Raw genomic sequence first — 18,419 nt, 5'->3', positions numbered from 1 at the left:
ATCCGCTTAAGAGAGCTTTATGGTCTAGTACTAAGTATTTGTTTTCCATTCATGAAGCTGTCTTATATAACTCCAGCTTCGGACTGCTTGATAATTCATACATTATATTAAACACAGCCAGAAAAGATGTTCAAATTTAGACTTGGCATGTTTGTAGCTAGAAACATTTCAGAAAACAGCTTAAATATAACCTTCTACAGATCCAGCACTTCAGAAGTCATTGTCTCATTGTAAAAATATTTTTGTGTAGGCAATGGCATGGGGTGCAGGGGGAGGGAGGCAATAACTTACACTCAGACTTGTATGGTTTAAATAATTGGCCACATTTTTTTATTGTTTACAGCTGAATAGATTTTGATGGGCAAAGAGGATATGGATTCGGTTATTGGACAACTCATATGCTGGCTGATGCCGCTGATATGGCCTGTCTGCTGGGCACATATTTGAGGAGATGCAGGAGCTTTTGGGGCCCACCATGGTGTAAGCCATTCTAATGAGTCCTTCATAGTCCTGAGTGTGTGGCTGGCTTGCCAAGCTGGGCAGGGCATTGCAGCAACATCCCTCAAGATCAAGGAGATCCTCATGTGGGGAAACAGAGAGACCAATCCTGCTTCCCTTAAAACAAATCCAGCCAAATGCCTCCAGTGCTTACACCCAAAGTTGTGACAACAATAATATATCAAAGAAAAATACTTGCTATTTGCTACATTTTTAATATATGACCTCTTTCTAACTTAACATTACACAACTTGCTATGGAGAAAGCAAAAACCCTGCACTGCCTGACCACATTTTCAGATAAAACTCCTCCTCAGTCCTATCAACTAGAGACTGACTTCTGGGCATAGCAAAATTAAATTGCTTCAGGGAGTGATGGATGGTGGGAGAAATCTCCAGTACTGAGTGAAGAAGTCACAAGCATGGGTCAGAATTTATAGCCAACTAGTGGACCACAGTGAGAAGGATCTCTCTCCAGTTTGCCCCAAGGCCCTGTCCCTTAGGGCACTAACCAGCAATCTTGATGGGCTCCCTGAGAGCACTCCCTGGCCTGCTGACTTTGCACACTGTGGTAACGCATTGAGCCATGAAGCAGTAGTTTGGCAATGCTTGTGTTGCCCCTAAGGCAGTTTGGGAGGAGAGGCAGAGGTAAAAGTGAGATGATCAGTTCTTCCCAAAACAAAAAACCCTGCACCTGAATGCCTGAAACTTGGCAGGCTTCATCCTCTCAGAAGGGGATACTATGCCTGCAAATTTCAGATAATTATGCTCAGAAATAAAAATAAAAAGACCGTTATAGAAGGTTCCCTGTTTTTAAAAAACCTCAAACTATAAAGGCTGCAATTGCACAACAGACATTGTACCTATCTATCTGTAATTTAGCTAGCTTCATTCTCTCAGAAGGGGCTACTATGCCTGCAGAATTCATCCAATTCTGCCTGCATTCCCTTTTTTTTAAAAAAAAATGCACATTTCATTCACTTCTGAATGTACATAAAAAAGGTCTCGCCATTTTTTGATTCCACCAGTATATCAATGGGGAGACATTCAAAGCTGTGGGTTTTCTAAATCTGAGGTAGAACATGTGTTTCCCAAAGTGGTCTAATGTGAACAGGACTCTTATCCATAGCATCAATACAGGATCCAAAGCAGTAATAACGACAATAAAATTCTATGCACTCACCTACTAACAAACATCCAAGCTGGATTCTTCTTTTCATGTTTTATTGGAGCTCTGATAACTGGTGGAGCCCAAAATACTGAGTTTCTTGCTCTTCGCAGTCCTAATATTTCTCCCTTTTCAAACAGCACCGAGTATTATTATTTTCAGAAGCAGTCCAGACAACTAATGCACCTAATAATATAGGAAATATTACATCACATTTAAATAATGTTTTGGAAAGTAACTCATTGGGTCTAAAAAGAAAAAAACTGAAACTTGAAATCTTAAAATAGTGGTGGTGGTAGTAGAAATGCATTTTCAAAACTGCTGTCCAAAAGATACAAGGGCAGTTCACAGTCTCTATTCTTTTTAATGGGAGTGGCTTTTCTTTTGAAGTAGCTTTAATAGCACTACTTTATAGTGACTATGTTGCGGTTTATGGTGAAGTGGTTTAGTAAACAGAAGGACTTAAAATAGTCCTACCTAGTACCTCAATCATTCCAAAAGTATGTAAGATTTTAGTGTTATTTAGTTATTTTTTAAAATACATTTTTTATCCCTGTAGTGTGTCTGGATAAACTTTGTTTTATATAGTGCAGAATATAAGTGGTGAATCAAGATTTCATTATTTACGTGCCACCTCCGTGCATAGTGCAAGACTTATTAAGTAATAAGTCTCTTCATAGGAACACAATGACTTTCAGGTCATTTTTAATTCAGTACAATGTTAACTGTTTTTCTGGTGATGATACTTCAGGTGCCATTGGGTTTATTAAAAATAAGTCATCATGAGGCATCTAGAACATAATTTTACATCAATGTTTCAAGCATTCTACAAATTTTGGAGTATTGAAAGTTAACCTCCAGAAAATGCTTTGGGCTGTTGTCATGTGATAATGAAAATTTTCCAAGTCATGTAGGTTTTTTTCTAGCTATGAACTATAATAAAAATTACATTGAAGGAGTGTAGTTTGAAAAAGGAAGGTCTACAAATACCTACAAATACAGGATGATTTAAATTATACATAATAAAAAGGAAATACTGTACTTTCAATACTACAGATTTGAAGGGTCTAAGCAGTTTTTAAGTGATTATTTGTAAAAAAAAGAAAGAAAAAGCAATAGGTAATGAGGAAGGAGGTGAGATTCACTTTTATGCCTAAGCCACTCTGTATATTACTTGTGATTACTTTTTCCTCTAACTAAAGTCAGTCAGTTAAGTGAGCAAATAAGATGTTAATTAGTGGTGCCTGAATCTCAGGTCAGCTAAAGCAACACCTATAATCATTTTGAATGTGATCTGTGACCTCACAGAGCAGTCTTCAGAACACTCTAGAGCAGCCTTCTCCAACCTGGTGTCCTCCCAATGTTTTGGACTATTACTCCCAGAATCCTTGAGCATTGGCCATGCTGGCTGGTGTTAGAGAAGGCTGTTCTAAACCTTAGGCTAGGGAGAAAGTGCTTACACCCCTTCACTTGGAGAAGGAGACCTTCACACATGCTCTGAGGAGGGCAAGTGATCTCCCACACGGTTTTCTTCTGATCCTAGAATCATAGAATAGTAGAGTTGGAAGGGCCCTATAAGGCCTGTACTATTGCTTTTGACTGTAGTCAGAAACACATTGTTTAAAAAACATTAAAAGAAACTCCAAAATGTTGATTTTTGTCTTGAATTTGTGATATATGAATTTTGTCTCCCAGAAGATGAGGTGAGAAGGAAAAATGCCCAGTAAATAGTAAAAAGGAAACAGACCCAACTAAGAGTTTTTGAATAAAGGGCAGGTTACTGCACAGTCAACTCAATGATTCTAGAGGGAGTATAGGTCAGGAAAATGATCATTTGCCTGAAGTAAGTGTCTACCTAAAATATTTCCTGCCTGGTTCGAATGAGACCATTTGTAAGCAAGCTATTTGATCCTATAATTCTGTGCTAATTATGCCATCAGCAAGATGGTGAATGTTTCCAAATGTAGTTGCAGCAACTGGTAACTAATAGCCAGACTCTGATGTATTTATTGTTTTACATAAGCTGAATACCCAGCCTCAAGGTGCGAACATCTACTAAATCTGTTCATTAATCATATCCATAAGTTGTAAAGCTATGCCTTCGCTGGATACAGGAAACGTATTCTTATCTCTGGTCATTATCAGAGCTATCACTTCAGAAATGCATGTAGTATTTATCCATATGAAATTCATTAGCATTCATTAGTCACCAGAAGACAAACCTTTGACTAAAATTCTTTAATAGTTTCTAATCATGAACACTGGGCAAGAAAATGGCTTTTCAATTAGCAAATCAGCCCTTTCCTAGGTTGTTGCATGTCTTCACTACACCAAGCTTAATATGGTAGATGGAGATAAAGAACTTTAAAATAAATATTTGGGGTGGGTGAATGTTTGGCAAGCTTATTTATTAATTTGTGCAACTACATGACTTTTTGCATATAAGCAAGCCATTTTAAATTAATTTGGCATTACTTGATTATTCAGTAGACTTACTTTCTTTTAGCATGTCAGAATTTCCATTGTTGTAGATGAAGCCTAATGACAAATCTTTTCCTCAGTTAGTTATTACAATATAACTGAACTCAGTGATTACTTTTACAAAATTACATCCAGAATCTATAGTGTATTATATATATTTTAAAAATCACACATATTTATGGATGCCCTGATAACAGTATGCATGATCTATGCATAGAATAGGCTTCCAGGTGAATTTGTCCTTCAGAAGTTAATCATCAAGCATCTGGGTTATCATGCCATGAATGTGTACCACATGTACTATACCAACAGATGGTTGTAGCTGTCCACTAGGACAGCACTGTCCATATATTGGTCCCCTACACTCAACAGTGTGGATGAGGGGAAGTCCAGGTGTGCAGCTTCAACCTGAGTATGTAATCCCATTAGTTTTTCCGGTCCTATTCTATTGCCCTCATTACAAGGTCAAGTGGATTAGATTGGCTTGATTTCTTCCTCATTTTGTTACCCAACGTGTTCTGATGCAACTGATTGAGATAAATAGGAACTGAATGAGGTCTTCACACAAGTGAAATAAGGCACGCTCGTTCCTGGCCACTCACGGAAGTTTTCAGGTTTTTTGACGACAATGTCAACCTCCTGCATGTCTCTGGCACCTTCCCTTGGTTATTCCATTCTAAAGAAATCCCTGGATAACAATAATAATAATAATAAAATTATTTATTACCTGCCTCTTCCTCTGGATTGAGGCGGGGAACGACACTAAATAAAATATAATACATAAAATATATGGATATCCTGATTCTTTTGAAATATCACAGGATTTCCTACCATGTGCAGCCAAAGTTGCACTACAAAACACATACTACAGGTTGCTGACCCATTCAAGGCTACATGCACCAAGAGAAGGGGAAATTTTCAATTATAGACCATGAGTTTGGCCCTCTCCACCCATGTAATTCAGCCCACAATTGCACAAGACAAGGAGGAAGCAAAGCCCCGGTAAGGCAATGTGATTTCCCCTTAACCTAAGGAAGCACAATGTGATGGTTTTACAAGAGTCAGAATAAATTACACATTCAGAAATATATATCACAATGTATAATCCTTCATGAATAGTATCATTGCAGACTGCTGGTAGATGAGTGCATGACTGAGCCTAGAGCAACAAAATGACAATCAAGACATCACACTGGCCAGGTGAGCCAACTTACCATCTCTCTGGCCCTGCCCTAGGCAGTGTTTTGGCTGGTTTTGCAAGGGATGGATGGACTCTCCTCAGTCTGCACCAAACCCCTGCTGGCTGCCTGGCTGCCTGCCTCCCTCCCTCTATTTGCCACTGTGCACGAGCTGTTGAACAACCCAGCAAGCATTGTGCGGCCGCCCATCCCCTTAGTAAACCACCATTTTGCATAAAGGTCTTTTATGCAAATGGTGGCTGTAAAGCCACCATTCATGCAAGATTAGAGGTGTGACTGGACTACTAGGTGATTGCCTAGTGCCAGCCAGGAGCTCGCTGGGCTGAGCAGAGGCTCGAATGGTGAGCAGAGGCAGGCAGGTGGCCGGCAAAGTATCTGGACACCAGTCCAGCAGGCCGAGCAAGGGAGAGTCTATTGGATTTTGCTCAATATCAGATCCCCATAACATCCCCAGTTTTTGCTTCTTTCTGCTGCGAGAGAAACCACCATCACTCGCCAGAGCTGAAAAGCGAAGAAAATCTCCCAGGCAGATTGCCAATCTGTGTTTGTCTCCTGGGATGGCTGTTACCTGACAGGATCTGACATGGCTATTTAGTGCAAAGCAAGAGAGAAAGACATCATATAGGGCAGGTGAGAAAATTTGGCCCAGCCGTTGATGGCCAGTGGGCCAGATTGGGGAGTCTGGTGGTGTACCACCCAACCCACTGCCCAACAGTCTCCTTACATGAGCTGGCAGAGGTGGTCTAAGGTATATTCTTGAGATCCCCCAGACTGTTGATTCTGGGGTATGTCAACATACTGTCGAGGTTACCTTGTCAAAGACAGCTCAGGATTCATGGTCTCCATGACAATCATGGGAGTGTCCCAACATGTCATTGGCAGAAAGCATGTAGCAGGACATACTCTCAAGTCTTGTTTTTCAGCTGGGCATGTAGTTGGTGATCTGAAGGTGGGGGACATTGAATCACCCCATTTGTCAAAGTCAGATCATTGTCTGCTGAGCTTTTGACTTACAGCAGTTTTTTCCCTCTGTGGGGGACCTATCCTCCACAGACGCTAATAGATCTGAATGCTCTCATGTCAAAACCCTGGTTGATCTGTGGAATGCAGAGATGAGCCAGGTGGTTGATATGTTTGCAGGAATGGAACTGGTATGGCTGGCTCTATGGCATACTTCAGAGCTGAGAGTGATTAAACAAAATACAACATGTCTTGAGTGCAGATAGGGAAAAACTCCTACAGGATGCAATTGAACACTGGTATATTCAGGGGCATTGAGGGTGACAAATAATATCTTCCTGCCTCTGTTGAATCCTCTATGAGCCCCTAGTGGAACTTTTCAGAGTCATGTGAGGCTTTTTACATGCTGGCCATATGGATACTCTGGATCCATCTGAGGCCTGCTGTAATACATTTGCTAGGCACTTCCAAGATAAAAATCTTTTGCATCTGCTGGGACTTGGACTCCAGTGTTACAGCAGTAAATCCACAGCACAGCCATGTCCAGTTTTCTCAGATTAGTTTTAGTTGGTACAACTCAATGGCATTTATAAGGTGCTAGGACAGGTTCATAGGCCAGAGAGGTGATCAATCCCTCTTTGTGAGACTGCCTGAAGGAGGCAGTGGTGAGACCACTCCTGAAAAAACCCTTTCTGGACCCAGAAAATCGCAATAACTTTAGGCCAGAGGCAAGTGTTTCTTTCCTGAGCAAGGTAGATAAGCTGGTGGTTGTCAACTAGTTCCAGATGCTCCTGGATGAGACCATTTGGATGATTTTGGATCCATTTAAGTCAGGGTTCAGGCCAGGTTTTGGCATAGAAACAACCTTGGTCACCCTGTACGATGACCTATATCCAGAGTTTTGGAGTGTGTTGTCATCAGTATGCTGATGACACGAAACTCTATTTAACCTTTTCATCTTCGTCAAACGAGACTGTGAAACTGGCTGTGACAGATGAGGGCTAATTCTCAAAATGGAGAATTTCATTGTCAGCTTCTCCATCTTTCACATTTCCTATTGACAGGATTTTATTGATGCTACGAAATTCAAATTTCCAGTGGTTAAAAAGTATAGCAAAATGGTATTTCCTCCACAACCAGTGTTATACTATCACAAGTCAGGAATATTCTTGCTAAGGTATTTTTAAATAAATGGACATCTTCATTATTTATTCTAGAGTGTAATATGCATCCAATTAAAGTATGAATGGTACCATGGATTGCCATCTTTTTGAATTGGTCGAGAGATCTGTGTGTACCCCCACAAGTATAGGTACCATTCATTTTTCTGTGAAATGTGCACTGTGATCAGCTCCTTCCATTGAAATGAATTGGGAAAATATTCTGGGCATAGTGTGCATTGGAGCTCTTGTGCCTTGGATCAGGGCATGTTTGATGTATAGTGCCCCAGTATTTTGAGTTCCCTTGCTAAAAAAAAAAAATTAACCAAAAAAATCTTATTACTTTTCCTTGCAGACTTTTCAAAATAACAAATGAAATAAATAGTTTTGCAGCAGCTCTCTGAAATAGCATTTTTCTTAGCTCAAGATTGTGAATGACCTTAGACTCTTATTTATTGCCGTATATGAGATAACGTTATACTTACTGTCAAACTTCATAGACATTGTAATCAAGTTATAGAAATCAAGGTTGAGGCATTTCGTATAAGAATAATACTGTTTTCTGGCAGCAGTGAAAGTATACATTTCTTCTAATAACCTCACTTGCAAACTTGGAGTGCACAAATATATGGAATGTATAATATATTTTATAATTAATAATGTTTGGTAATATTTATTTATGCCAACAATTACCTTTCATCTTCTCCCATCTATACGTACTTATAAAGGAAACAAGTTCTCTCTCTTGCTCTCTCTTACACATACGTGCACATGCACAAAATATTTTAGTATTATGGTTTTAAAAAATGATTGTAGAAATAAATAATCAAGAACTTCCTATCTGGGAATAAAACCATTAAAAAAGCCCACCTTGTTGACTGCCCATAACATACCCAAACCATTTTTCTTACTACGTAGCTATACTCTAGCTATACTAGCCAGATACAAAAGAGGGCAGGGCTCCTGCAATTTTAACTGTTGTGATGAAGAGGGAATTTCACCAAGTGCTGCATGCATACAAATGACACCTGCTGAAATGCCCTTTTCTATGCAACCGTTAAAAGATACAGGAGCCCTATCCTCCTTTTCATATGGTCATCCTAAGTGAGTCATATGGCCCCAGTGAGTCAGGCAAACAAGCAGATTGCAATGGTGAAGAGGAAGAGGAAGTCCAGGGTGCTCTTATCATTAGGGCCCTGGTGGGATGTAGGCCCTCGACAGGTGCCCAACCATACCAACACTTCACACCAGTGCTGACTTTGAATGTTCTCTTCTCACAATGTTGTTGGTCTATACTGGGACAGTTCACACAATTAAACCTTGTTTACTTCAGTGTTGCTGGTTTAAATTGGTGGCATGTATCAGGCACCATTAGCCTAATATCCCATCCAGGCACAGCTTTTCATGTCATCTGAACCCAGCTGCATGGCTTGGTTGATGGAGAAACAATCCTCAAATAACCCATTACCACCAATATAAACAAGCCTCTGGAGGCTTCTTTTGATCATGCGAACCAGATCACTGTGCTTTGAATAAATCTCATGTCTTATAATAATATCAAATATGCTTACTTCCCACATCAATCCAGATCAATTATCCTCTTCCAAATGCCATACTTTTATTCACTAATATGAATTTTATTTCTCACTCTTCTCAAAATAATGTATTTCAGGATATGGAGAAATCCCTGGTTACTTTTCTAATAATGCACCTATGAATGAAAAACTATATGTGCTAGGGAGTAACTAATGTTAGATACATGATCTTTTAGTTATATAACCTCGATCAGCAAGCAGGTCCTGTCAAGTGAACTACACCCTGCAGTACTGATAGTAATATTTTAAGATATCTCAGAGCTGCTACATTCATATTGCAAAGATCTAGAGAGATAGGTGAAACTTGAGACAATGGTACTTTTAAAAAGGAAGTCATGGGAAATTATATGCATATTAATTCCTTCATCCAGCAACAAATCCCCAAACCCTTTGAAAACATCCCTTTAAAATGAGGTGGAATAAATCATGCTGGGGGGAAAGGCTCACATGTAGCCTTATCATGAAGTTTCAGCTAGGGTACACATGGCCCTGTGACAGAAAAAAATAATGAAATCCTCATCATCTTTATCATCATCATCATCATCATCATCATCACTTTTATTTGTGAAGCACTTAAATTTACTAAGGCTTCTTTACCCTAAGTACAATAACCTAGACTTAGTAGGTCCTAGAGTAAGTTCCATTGAACATTTTTTTAAAAAATTGATGGGTTAAGGATCGGAAAGGAATATGGTAATAGGGGAAGTTTTCAATTGCGCTGAAAACAACGTAAAACTTTTATTTGTATACACATTTAGCTGTGATGCTTGGGAAAACTTTTGCAGCACATTAGAAGGGGGATGTCATGAGGGTTCAAATTTATATATGTTTGGGTGGGGGAAAGAACATCTTTAAATAAATGTAAAAAAAAAATCACACACACAAAAGCGCTAACAGATGTATAATTTTTTAAAAATATTTTAAATGGGCAGATTGGGCATTTGTAGAGAAGAGTGAAGGGATTAAAAATTTAATTTTGTGGAGATTATTCCAGATTTTTCTAAACTAGCAGTGGGATTGATGGTGGAGGTACAAATAAAAACATTTCTTTGCTAGTAGGACTGTTTGTGTTTGCTATGCATGACAATAAATGCCTGTCCAACCTGTACTTTTCTAAAGGATCAGATACTGTAGTTTTCCACTGCTTTTACACCTTTAAAGACTGCTCTGAACTTCCCAGCACTTGAGGAAGGCGGAGCAGGAAAAATCACTAACTATATCTCATTCCCTTCCTTGACAGGGTAATTGGTTTGATGGATAAGGGGAATGCAGTGTATATAATGTGACTTTGGCAAGGCCTTTGACAATTCCAGATGGCATTCTCAAAAGTAATTGGAGAATTGTGAGTTGGCAGATGGCTACAGCAAGGTAACAAATTCCAGAGGGGTAGTCGTGTTAGTCTGTTGCAGCAAAAACCACAAATAATCTTGTGGCACCTTAAAGACTAACAGATTATTGAAGTATAAGTATGAGCCCACTTCATCAGATGCACAAAGTCTTATCCTTACTTGGCAGATATGCATAGAAGCTTGTATACATACAGAAGCGAACAAATTTGTAAACAGTGGAACCAAAAGGTCATGAAATGGAAGAATAGCAATGGGTGTGACATTTCTAAGTAGAACCCAAATGTTTACATGATAAGAACAGAAGTACTCATTCATAACAGCAGTTTCTAATAGTACTATCTTTCTAAATCGCTGTCCTTATACTAATTCATCAGATGTAGTGGGGGGGGGGAACCAAGAGATACAAGGAAATCTGAATGAAATAGAATCAGTTTATTTGTATAAATTCTAGTGCAGCAGTTTCACACTGGCACCTCCCTTTGAAATCTTGCAGTCAGGAAATCCTAGAAGACTGAAATGTTCTCCCGTTCATTTTTAAATGCTGACTTTAAATGCCTTTATGTTGGATACGTGTCTATTGGTTCTCTTGCAATATACTTGTTCTATATAAAAAGCAAAAGGGCATTGTTGACAAGCAATGGCATATATTTTGTTGGAGGATGAGCAGAGGAATAAGCCCCTAATAGATTGTTATTAGGTATGATAATATGGTTGCCTGTGTATATGGGGGGGTGGGGTGTAGGACACCAGTGGCATCTGGGCTTGTTGCAAGGTTAAGCTCCTAGGTTTTTGTCTCTGCCCAAGGGCCTAGCTACATATTATACTTAATGTATTTGTTGTTTTACTTAATTAATCACAGTTGAAGGGGAGGGTTTGTTGTTATACAGCATTCGTGTGTGTGTGTGAAGTTTATCCCTTCCCTCCCCAGCCACGATCTACCCCCCAAAATTCCTCCATTTGGCTATGAACTTTAAAAAAAAAGTTCCCATTGGCACCAATTAACTAAACCCTACTGTGTTGTGGGATTTTCAGGGGGAGGGTTAATTAGCCAGTGAAGGAATAAGTCTCCACCCTTTCCCCCTCTAATCTCACCAAAAAAAAAACAATCGAGATAATGGAGTATTTAAAATAAGCATGGGATTGTTTCTGCCATTAGATGGTGCTCTTTCATTTAACTTTACGGAACATTGCCCAGAGGAGAAGTTTTCAATTACAAATAACAGAGTCGCTGTTGCTCACCATCTAAAGACCCGAGGAAAAAAACCTTGGTAAGAATGTGAGTTTTTTCTTTAATGTAGAGACGCTCTGTGTCTAAAATTTAGAACAGTTTCAGAGTTGGGCAATTGCAATAGTCATAGGTGTGCACAGCTCATTTCATTAGGGTGTGCGCCTAAGGCCCCAATTGGAATGGAGGAGGGGAAAGCACAGTATACCTTCCACACTGCACAACTGCTACATTCCTGATGCTAGAGTAATAATATATATTTTAAAAAGATTCCAAATATATGTCGAGTTTCACATTTTAAACCCACTTAAGGTGCAATCTTATGCATGTTTGGAAAGAAAAAGTCATGCAACACTCAGCATGCTCCAGCCAGCCATGCTGGCTAGGGGATTCTTGGAGTTGTAGGATTTTTTTCTGTCTAAACATGCATAGGATTATGCTTTATCTCACGTCACACTAGCATAACTAAAGAAATAAAATAGGATTTCCCTCTGCTGCCCTGTTGCTGAACATGCTTACTTAGGAGTAAGTACCATTTTATTATAGGAAAGGATAATATACGTATTAATTAAAATTTAAAGTAAGTATTTGTCACCATGTACAGAGCTTTCCCATGGAAAACCTAGCTGGTTCACTGTTGTGGTTATTTGATTAGGACTGAAATGCAGTTATGCATGACTGAAGGAGAGGCACTCTATGTATGTTTAGGGACACTAATCATTGCTGTACTTAATATAGTGTTTAACTGTGGGTTAAAAAGCCCACAGTTGTCTATTCTATTTCTGCAGTGGCTTCATCGTTATCCCCTTCTCCTGCTTTTTCTCTACCCTCTTTTTCAGGCTGAAATTCTATGCACATTTACCTCAAAGTAAGTCCCATTGTTCTCAGTAGGGCTTACTTCTGAATAGACACATTTAGGATTGTGCTACAACTCTATTTTTAAGGTGGCACAAGATACACACTCAGACACACCATATCTAGGAAAACAACCGCTTGCTGGTTACTACATCATATTTACTTGAAAAAAGGGGGCATCATATTTACCTAAAATAAGCTGGGGCATTATTTTAGCATTCCTGTGCTGTTGCAAACCTGAAGCTGGATGCAGAAAGACATTGAAGAATTCTCTTCAGCCAGGAAAGGCCTGGCATTGCAATTCTTCCGCCTTTTCACTTTTCTCTCCCAGTCTTTCTGGCTTGTGGCAGAGGAAGCAGAGAGGAAAGAAGATACACAGCGCCTCTCTCTCTCTCTTTCAGGTTTCCTCCTGCTGGTGCAGCCGCTGCTGCTCTCACCTTGTGCTCCAACTATCACGAGAGGTCCAGCTAACTCTTGTGAGCTCCATATGTGGCTGGGGCACAAGGCAAGAGCTGCCGGGCAGGCAAGGGTAAGAGTGGCTGGTTGACTGAGAGAACGAGCAGGCTGGTAGCAGTAGCTCCATCCCTCACCTGCAAATAGGATTATTGACCTTCCTGGCAGGGGCGGGGTGGGGAAACCACTAGAATTCACCGCTCTTCCCGCCCTCCTTAAAAGCCCCCAATCTGAGACAAATTGAGGCAACCCCAAACATTAGAGCGTGCCTGGGCACACCAGGCACATCCCTTGTGCATGCCAGTGTTAATAGAGTTGTATAAACCTTGCATAACCCACAGCCTCTAGGTTCACCTGAGATAACAAGCCATAGTCCACCTGTTAGGGGACAGTTTCAGCTAGGGATGTGCTCCGCTTCTCCTCGAACCAGAGAAGCAGGAGCAGAGCGGGGGGCTTCGCCTACCCTTAAGGTGGAGGCGAAGAGAGTCAGGGGGGCTGCGGATCGAGGCGAAGAGGATCGCCTCAATCCGGAGCTTCGCCTGAAGGTAAGTGGGGGGGAGGGGGACTAATCTGGTGCTGCCGGCGCCGCCATCCATGCAGCGGCGGCAGCACCAGGTAAAGGAGCAGGGAGGAGGGACACTTACCTTCCTCCGTCGCCGGCTTCAATTGAGGCCCCGGTTGAAGCCGGAACCGGGGCCTCAATTGAATCCCGCGATGGAGGAAGGCAAGGGGGCGGGGGCTGGGATGGGGGCGGGGGCCTGGCGTACCTGCCGCCGCCTCCATCCATGCAGCGGCGTCGGCGTCAGGTAAGGGAGCAGGGAGGAGGGATGCTTACCTTCCTCCGTTGCCAGCTTCAATTGAGGCCCCAGTTGAAGCTGGAAGTGAAGGCCGAGGCCTCTTCCGGCTTCAACCGGGGCCTCAATTGAATCCCACAATGGAGGAAGGTAAGGGGGCGGGGTGAGTGGGTGGTTTCTCTTGCACCGCCACCGCCGTCCATATAGTGACGGAGACGGGCGGAGCAGCGCGAAGCGGATCGGGCCCAATCCAGATTTTCCGGATCGGGCCACGAAGCGGATTGGGGGGTCCGTGCACATCCCTAGTTTCAGCACTGCAGTGATAGCTAAGATTTAATTACAAGTAGTCTGGATGGGTTTGGGCCTATTCGGCCTGTAGAATGTCAGAATCTGTGTGAGGTTATCACTGTCAGTGTTCTCAGAGCAGAGCCAGGGGTAGTCACCCTAATCCCTGCCTTAGAAAGAAGAAGCTCTCTGTGAGAATCCAACAGAGTTGGGGAGGAGTTTGCAGAAAGGTCACCCAGGCTGTAGCATCATCCTGGAGGGCTGAGCAATGATGCCCTGTTCAGGCAGGGGCTTTGCTGAAAAGCCAAATGCCCTTGCCTGTCAGGTGGTCCAGAGGAGGTGTCTTACTGTCATGCCTTCCCTTTTAAGTTGATGCAAAGGTGAGGAGCCTTTGCTAGGAACATCTCATCTGAATTGCTTGAAGCCCTCTCTGTTCGGATTCATCATCGTCTGGGGCTCTGGAGGGACTCTGCACATACACTCTCCTACTTGGAACTTTGGATTGCTAAAGACTTGCTGTGAAAAGTACTGTGAAACTTTTCATAGAACTGAAGTCTTGTTTGCTGTGGATTGTGTGTCTTTGTTTGTTGTCAGCTCAGTGTACCAACTGTCTTTTTAACATTCCTCTGCCTAGATTCATGCATCTCAGCCAGCATCTACACTACTGCTTTAAAACAGTTTATAACAGTTTTGACAACTGTTGGGGCCCATGACACACTCCATATACGATTTTCAAAACATTTTCAAAGTGTTTTATCCTGCTTGGTGTAGATCTGGCCTTGGAGGTGCCAATGCGAAAGTGATGGGACAGGACTCCCTACGTCTGTGAGTTTACCCCTCCCTTGGTCTTGATAGGACTTGACCATGTAGCCTGAAGTTACCAAACAAAGTTTTAAAGCTGGACTAACTCTCTGAAGGTGTGGTTTTGTTTAGGCCATTCAAGAATTTGCCCCTTTGATTGCCTGAGGGATCATGCTAGGAATCATCCCCATTCCTTGTCCAGGTTTGGAACTCATGTATGGATTGACCCTTCCCTTGTGTTCGGAACCATGAAGATGGCAACAGGGAAACCACGTTGATGAGGGTCTCAGTCATGATTGTAACGATTAGAATTGTCTTGCAGCCAATAGCTACTGACCATCAGCTATGTGATTTCTGAAGCATGTAACATTAAGCTTTTGCTATGAAATTTCCTACAATAGAAAAGTATCACTGACTTCAGTGTCCCATGACAGTTTGCCAGAATGTGTGATTGCCTGAAGGACTGGGAGAACTGACACCGCTGTGGCTTAAATAAGTCACAGTGGGCTGCTTGATCATGCAGACCAACTCAAAGGTCTTTCCCAGTCCTACCTAGAGATGCCAGAGATTCAAGCTGGAACCTTTTGCGTGCAAAGCATTTATTTATTTATTTAAAACATTTATATCCTGCCCTATATCACTAGGATCTCAGAGCCACCACACACCTGATCTGGTGCAAAAGCACCACTCCAGGCAACTTACAAAATTTCTAAAGTACAATTTAATAAAAAGTACAAGTGTATTGCAATCTCATATGGCAACAAAATACATTCAACATAGATAGTTTCTAAAAAGCAACTGCGTTTTATTTTAAAGATTTGTATTTGCTAATATGGCACTAAAATGTGATGGCTGATTTATTTATTTATATATCAATACAAACACCCCAGGTGCTAGAGACCTACAACATAGCACTAGGCCAGTTAGTTACAAAATTTATAGCAATTAGAGATACAATTGGTTCAATTGGTTTACAATTATAAACTATCGGGATTTCAAAACAACTATCTCAGTTATGTCTACAGAAGCCTGGTGTATTTCTGTTTCAACTCTATAAAGTTTTCATCAAGTACTCCTGTAGACCTAACATGTACAGTAACAACTTACAATAATTGATGATGTTGCAAAATAACAGTTCCTAAATTAACAATTTCTTACAGTGGTATACTGGTCAAAATAAAGGCAAAATAGCCTCCTTTATTAGTGGGTTAACGGTGAGATAATCTCTCTGATTTTTTCAGCTCACCCTTCCCAGAATAGAATGTGTAGATACTCTCAAGACCAGTAGATACTGCTAGTCCTGACTAACTGTTTATAATTGTAAACCAATTGGCACAATTGTACCTCTAATTATTATAATTTTTGTAACTAAGTGGCCTAGTGCTGTGTTTATTTATTTATTTATTTATTTATTACATTTCTATACCGCCCAATAGCCAGAGCTCTCTGGGCGGTTCACAAAAATTAAAAACATTCAAAGTATAAAACAACAGTATACAACCATAAAATAAAATACAATATAAAAGCTCAACCAGATAAAAACAGCAGCAATGCAAAATTACAAATTTAAAACATCAAGTTAAAATTTATTTATAGACTGTTAAAATGCTGGGAGAATAAAAAGGTCTTCACCTGGCGTCTAAAAGCATATAATGTAGGTGCCAAGCGAACCTCCTTAGGGAGCTCATTCCACAGCCGGGGTGCCACAGCAGAGAAGGCCCTCCTTTTGTTTTATTTATTTATACATTTATAATGTATATGAACACACTCAACAAGCAGTATATAAATGCAAAGTTGTTTTTGTCACCAATGCCTTTCCACAATGAATACTCTAACATTTCAGAAATGGCACACATGAATAAATGCTGAAAGATTTTCATATATTGTATCTTAAGTGATAAATATGAAATGCACATGATGGTTAAGAATCAATTGGTGTTTGATTCATTTAGTGTTTAAGGTATAATTTTTCATGATGGTACAGGATCTCCAGTGTGCACACATTCTAATGGAGGAAGCTGTTCTGTGTGTCCTTTATAACTGATTCCTCATCTGGAATGAATTAGGAAATATAAGTCTGTATCTCTAGATCAGGGTGCATATCTCAAATAAAGCCTGAGTCCTTTTTCACATCTCCTATACCTAACTGTGTACTTCTTAATATGCTGTTGGTGACATTTAAAATGGTTCTAAAGCATGAAGAGATGTAACTTGCTGCAACATCTGACAAAGTTCCAGAAGGGTTGGAATCCATTATTTTTTGATCAGTTCATTGCAATAATTTAACTGCAAAATGAAGTATAACAAGCTTACTTTAGGCATTGAAATTATCAAACACAGTAATGTGTATAGTCACACGCACACCTATTACAGTACATGTTTCTGGAGTGGATCCAATTTTAACAATAAACTTACTATACATAGTTCTACACTATCTCCATGTTCTAGTCTCTTCAAACTGCCAATATGATCGATCCATCGATCATGTTATTGGACAACATCCTTCTCATAGTCTAAATATGTTGCATTGTCTTTAACCTATAGTTATCCTTTTCCTTTTCAGCACCCTCCTTGATAGGTATGGTCAGGAAGGACTGGGCTTCCCAAAACAGCATTGCCCTCTCATGGCAAGAGCCTGATTTTCCTAATGGAGCCATTCTGGACTACGAGATCAAGTACTATGAGAAAGTAGGTCTTGACTAAAATGAAATAAAACCCTCAAAGCATAATGCTGTAACATTTTTTGTAGATCAATTCACAGAATAGCCTATAGGCATTTATTTCTTGTTCCACCTAAAATAATTGGACCTTTAATGTGCTAGGGCCCATTTACACGGCCACTTTTCCTATCATTGGCCTGTTATCTTTTTAGCCTGGGTTTTGCACATAGTGAAGTGGTTGTATACAGATTGGATGGGCTCGTATTGTGGTTGGCAATAAAATAGCAGACATTCATCACATGGGTAGTGATCACCTCAAATGTGATCTAAATGTTTGGAGAAATGTTTGCATGACTACTTCACCATAGGCCAAATGTCATGTGGGGTGGGTGGAGAATTAGCAGCCTATCAGGGTTTCCTTGGACTGGAATCTGAATATTTTCTGGAGGCTGTTACACAATGAAGAACCATGAGTATTGGGCTTTGTATTTACTCTTAGTCCTAAGGCTGCAGATTGCCAATAGTTTATCTGCTTGAGTCTTAAAGATTATATAATAGCCACATTATTGCCCATGATGCATTCAATTATCCTACTAGTGCTCTGGTAAACAGCTTTTGGTGATTTTTGTATTGTTTCAAGTATTTGCAAAAAAACATTTTACCATATTCAATAACAGAGCAAAAGAAATGTGCATGTGTACACCAAGAATAACCATAGCCCTTTTGTGCAACTGTCTCTTGTATAAAAAGAAGAATTACAACAAGCAGTTGTACAGCAACATACACTGATATAGAGCACAACATTGTTTAGATCCTAAAATAGGATGAAAGGTAATTTGAGGAAAGTTTCCGACCTCCCTCTCTATGGAATGTCACAGAAGGAAGGCTTTTTGTCCCAACTTCCCCCTAGCCAACCTTCTGTGGCCCATCCCACATT

The 18,419-nt window shown here is 40.4% G+C and overlaps 1 protein-coding gene across 3 annotated transcripts in view; it reads left to right on the top strand.

The window, feature by feature from the left end:
- EPHA6 (EPH receptor A6) overlaps positions 1-18,419 on the top strand; it is a 506,479-nt gene that overhangs the window by 328,467 nt on the left and 159,593 nt on the right. For all 3 annotated transcript variants that reach the window (XM_063126817.1, XM_063126816.1, XM_063126818.1), the window contains exon 6: positions 17,386-17,510. In XM_063126817.1, coding sequence (XP_062982887.1) covers positions 17,386-17,510 — 125 coding nt within the window. The remainder of the gene's footprint in view (positions 1-17,385; positions 17,511-18,419) is intronic.

Source organism: Elgaria multicarinata, chromosome 5, assembly GCF_023053635.1.
Source record: "Elgaria multicarinata webbii isolate HBS135686 ecotype San Diego chromosome 5, rElgMul1.1.pri, whole genome shotgun sequence".
Classification (NCBI taxonomy): Eukaryota; Metazoa; Chordata; class Lepidosauria; order Squamata; family Anguidae; genus Elgaria; species Elgaria multicarinata.
This window is presented reverse-complemented; position numbering and strand designations above follow the sequence as displayed.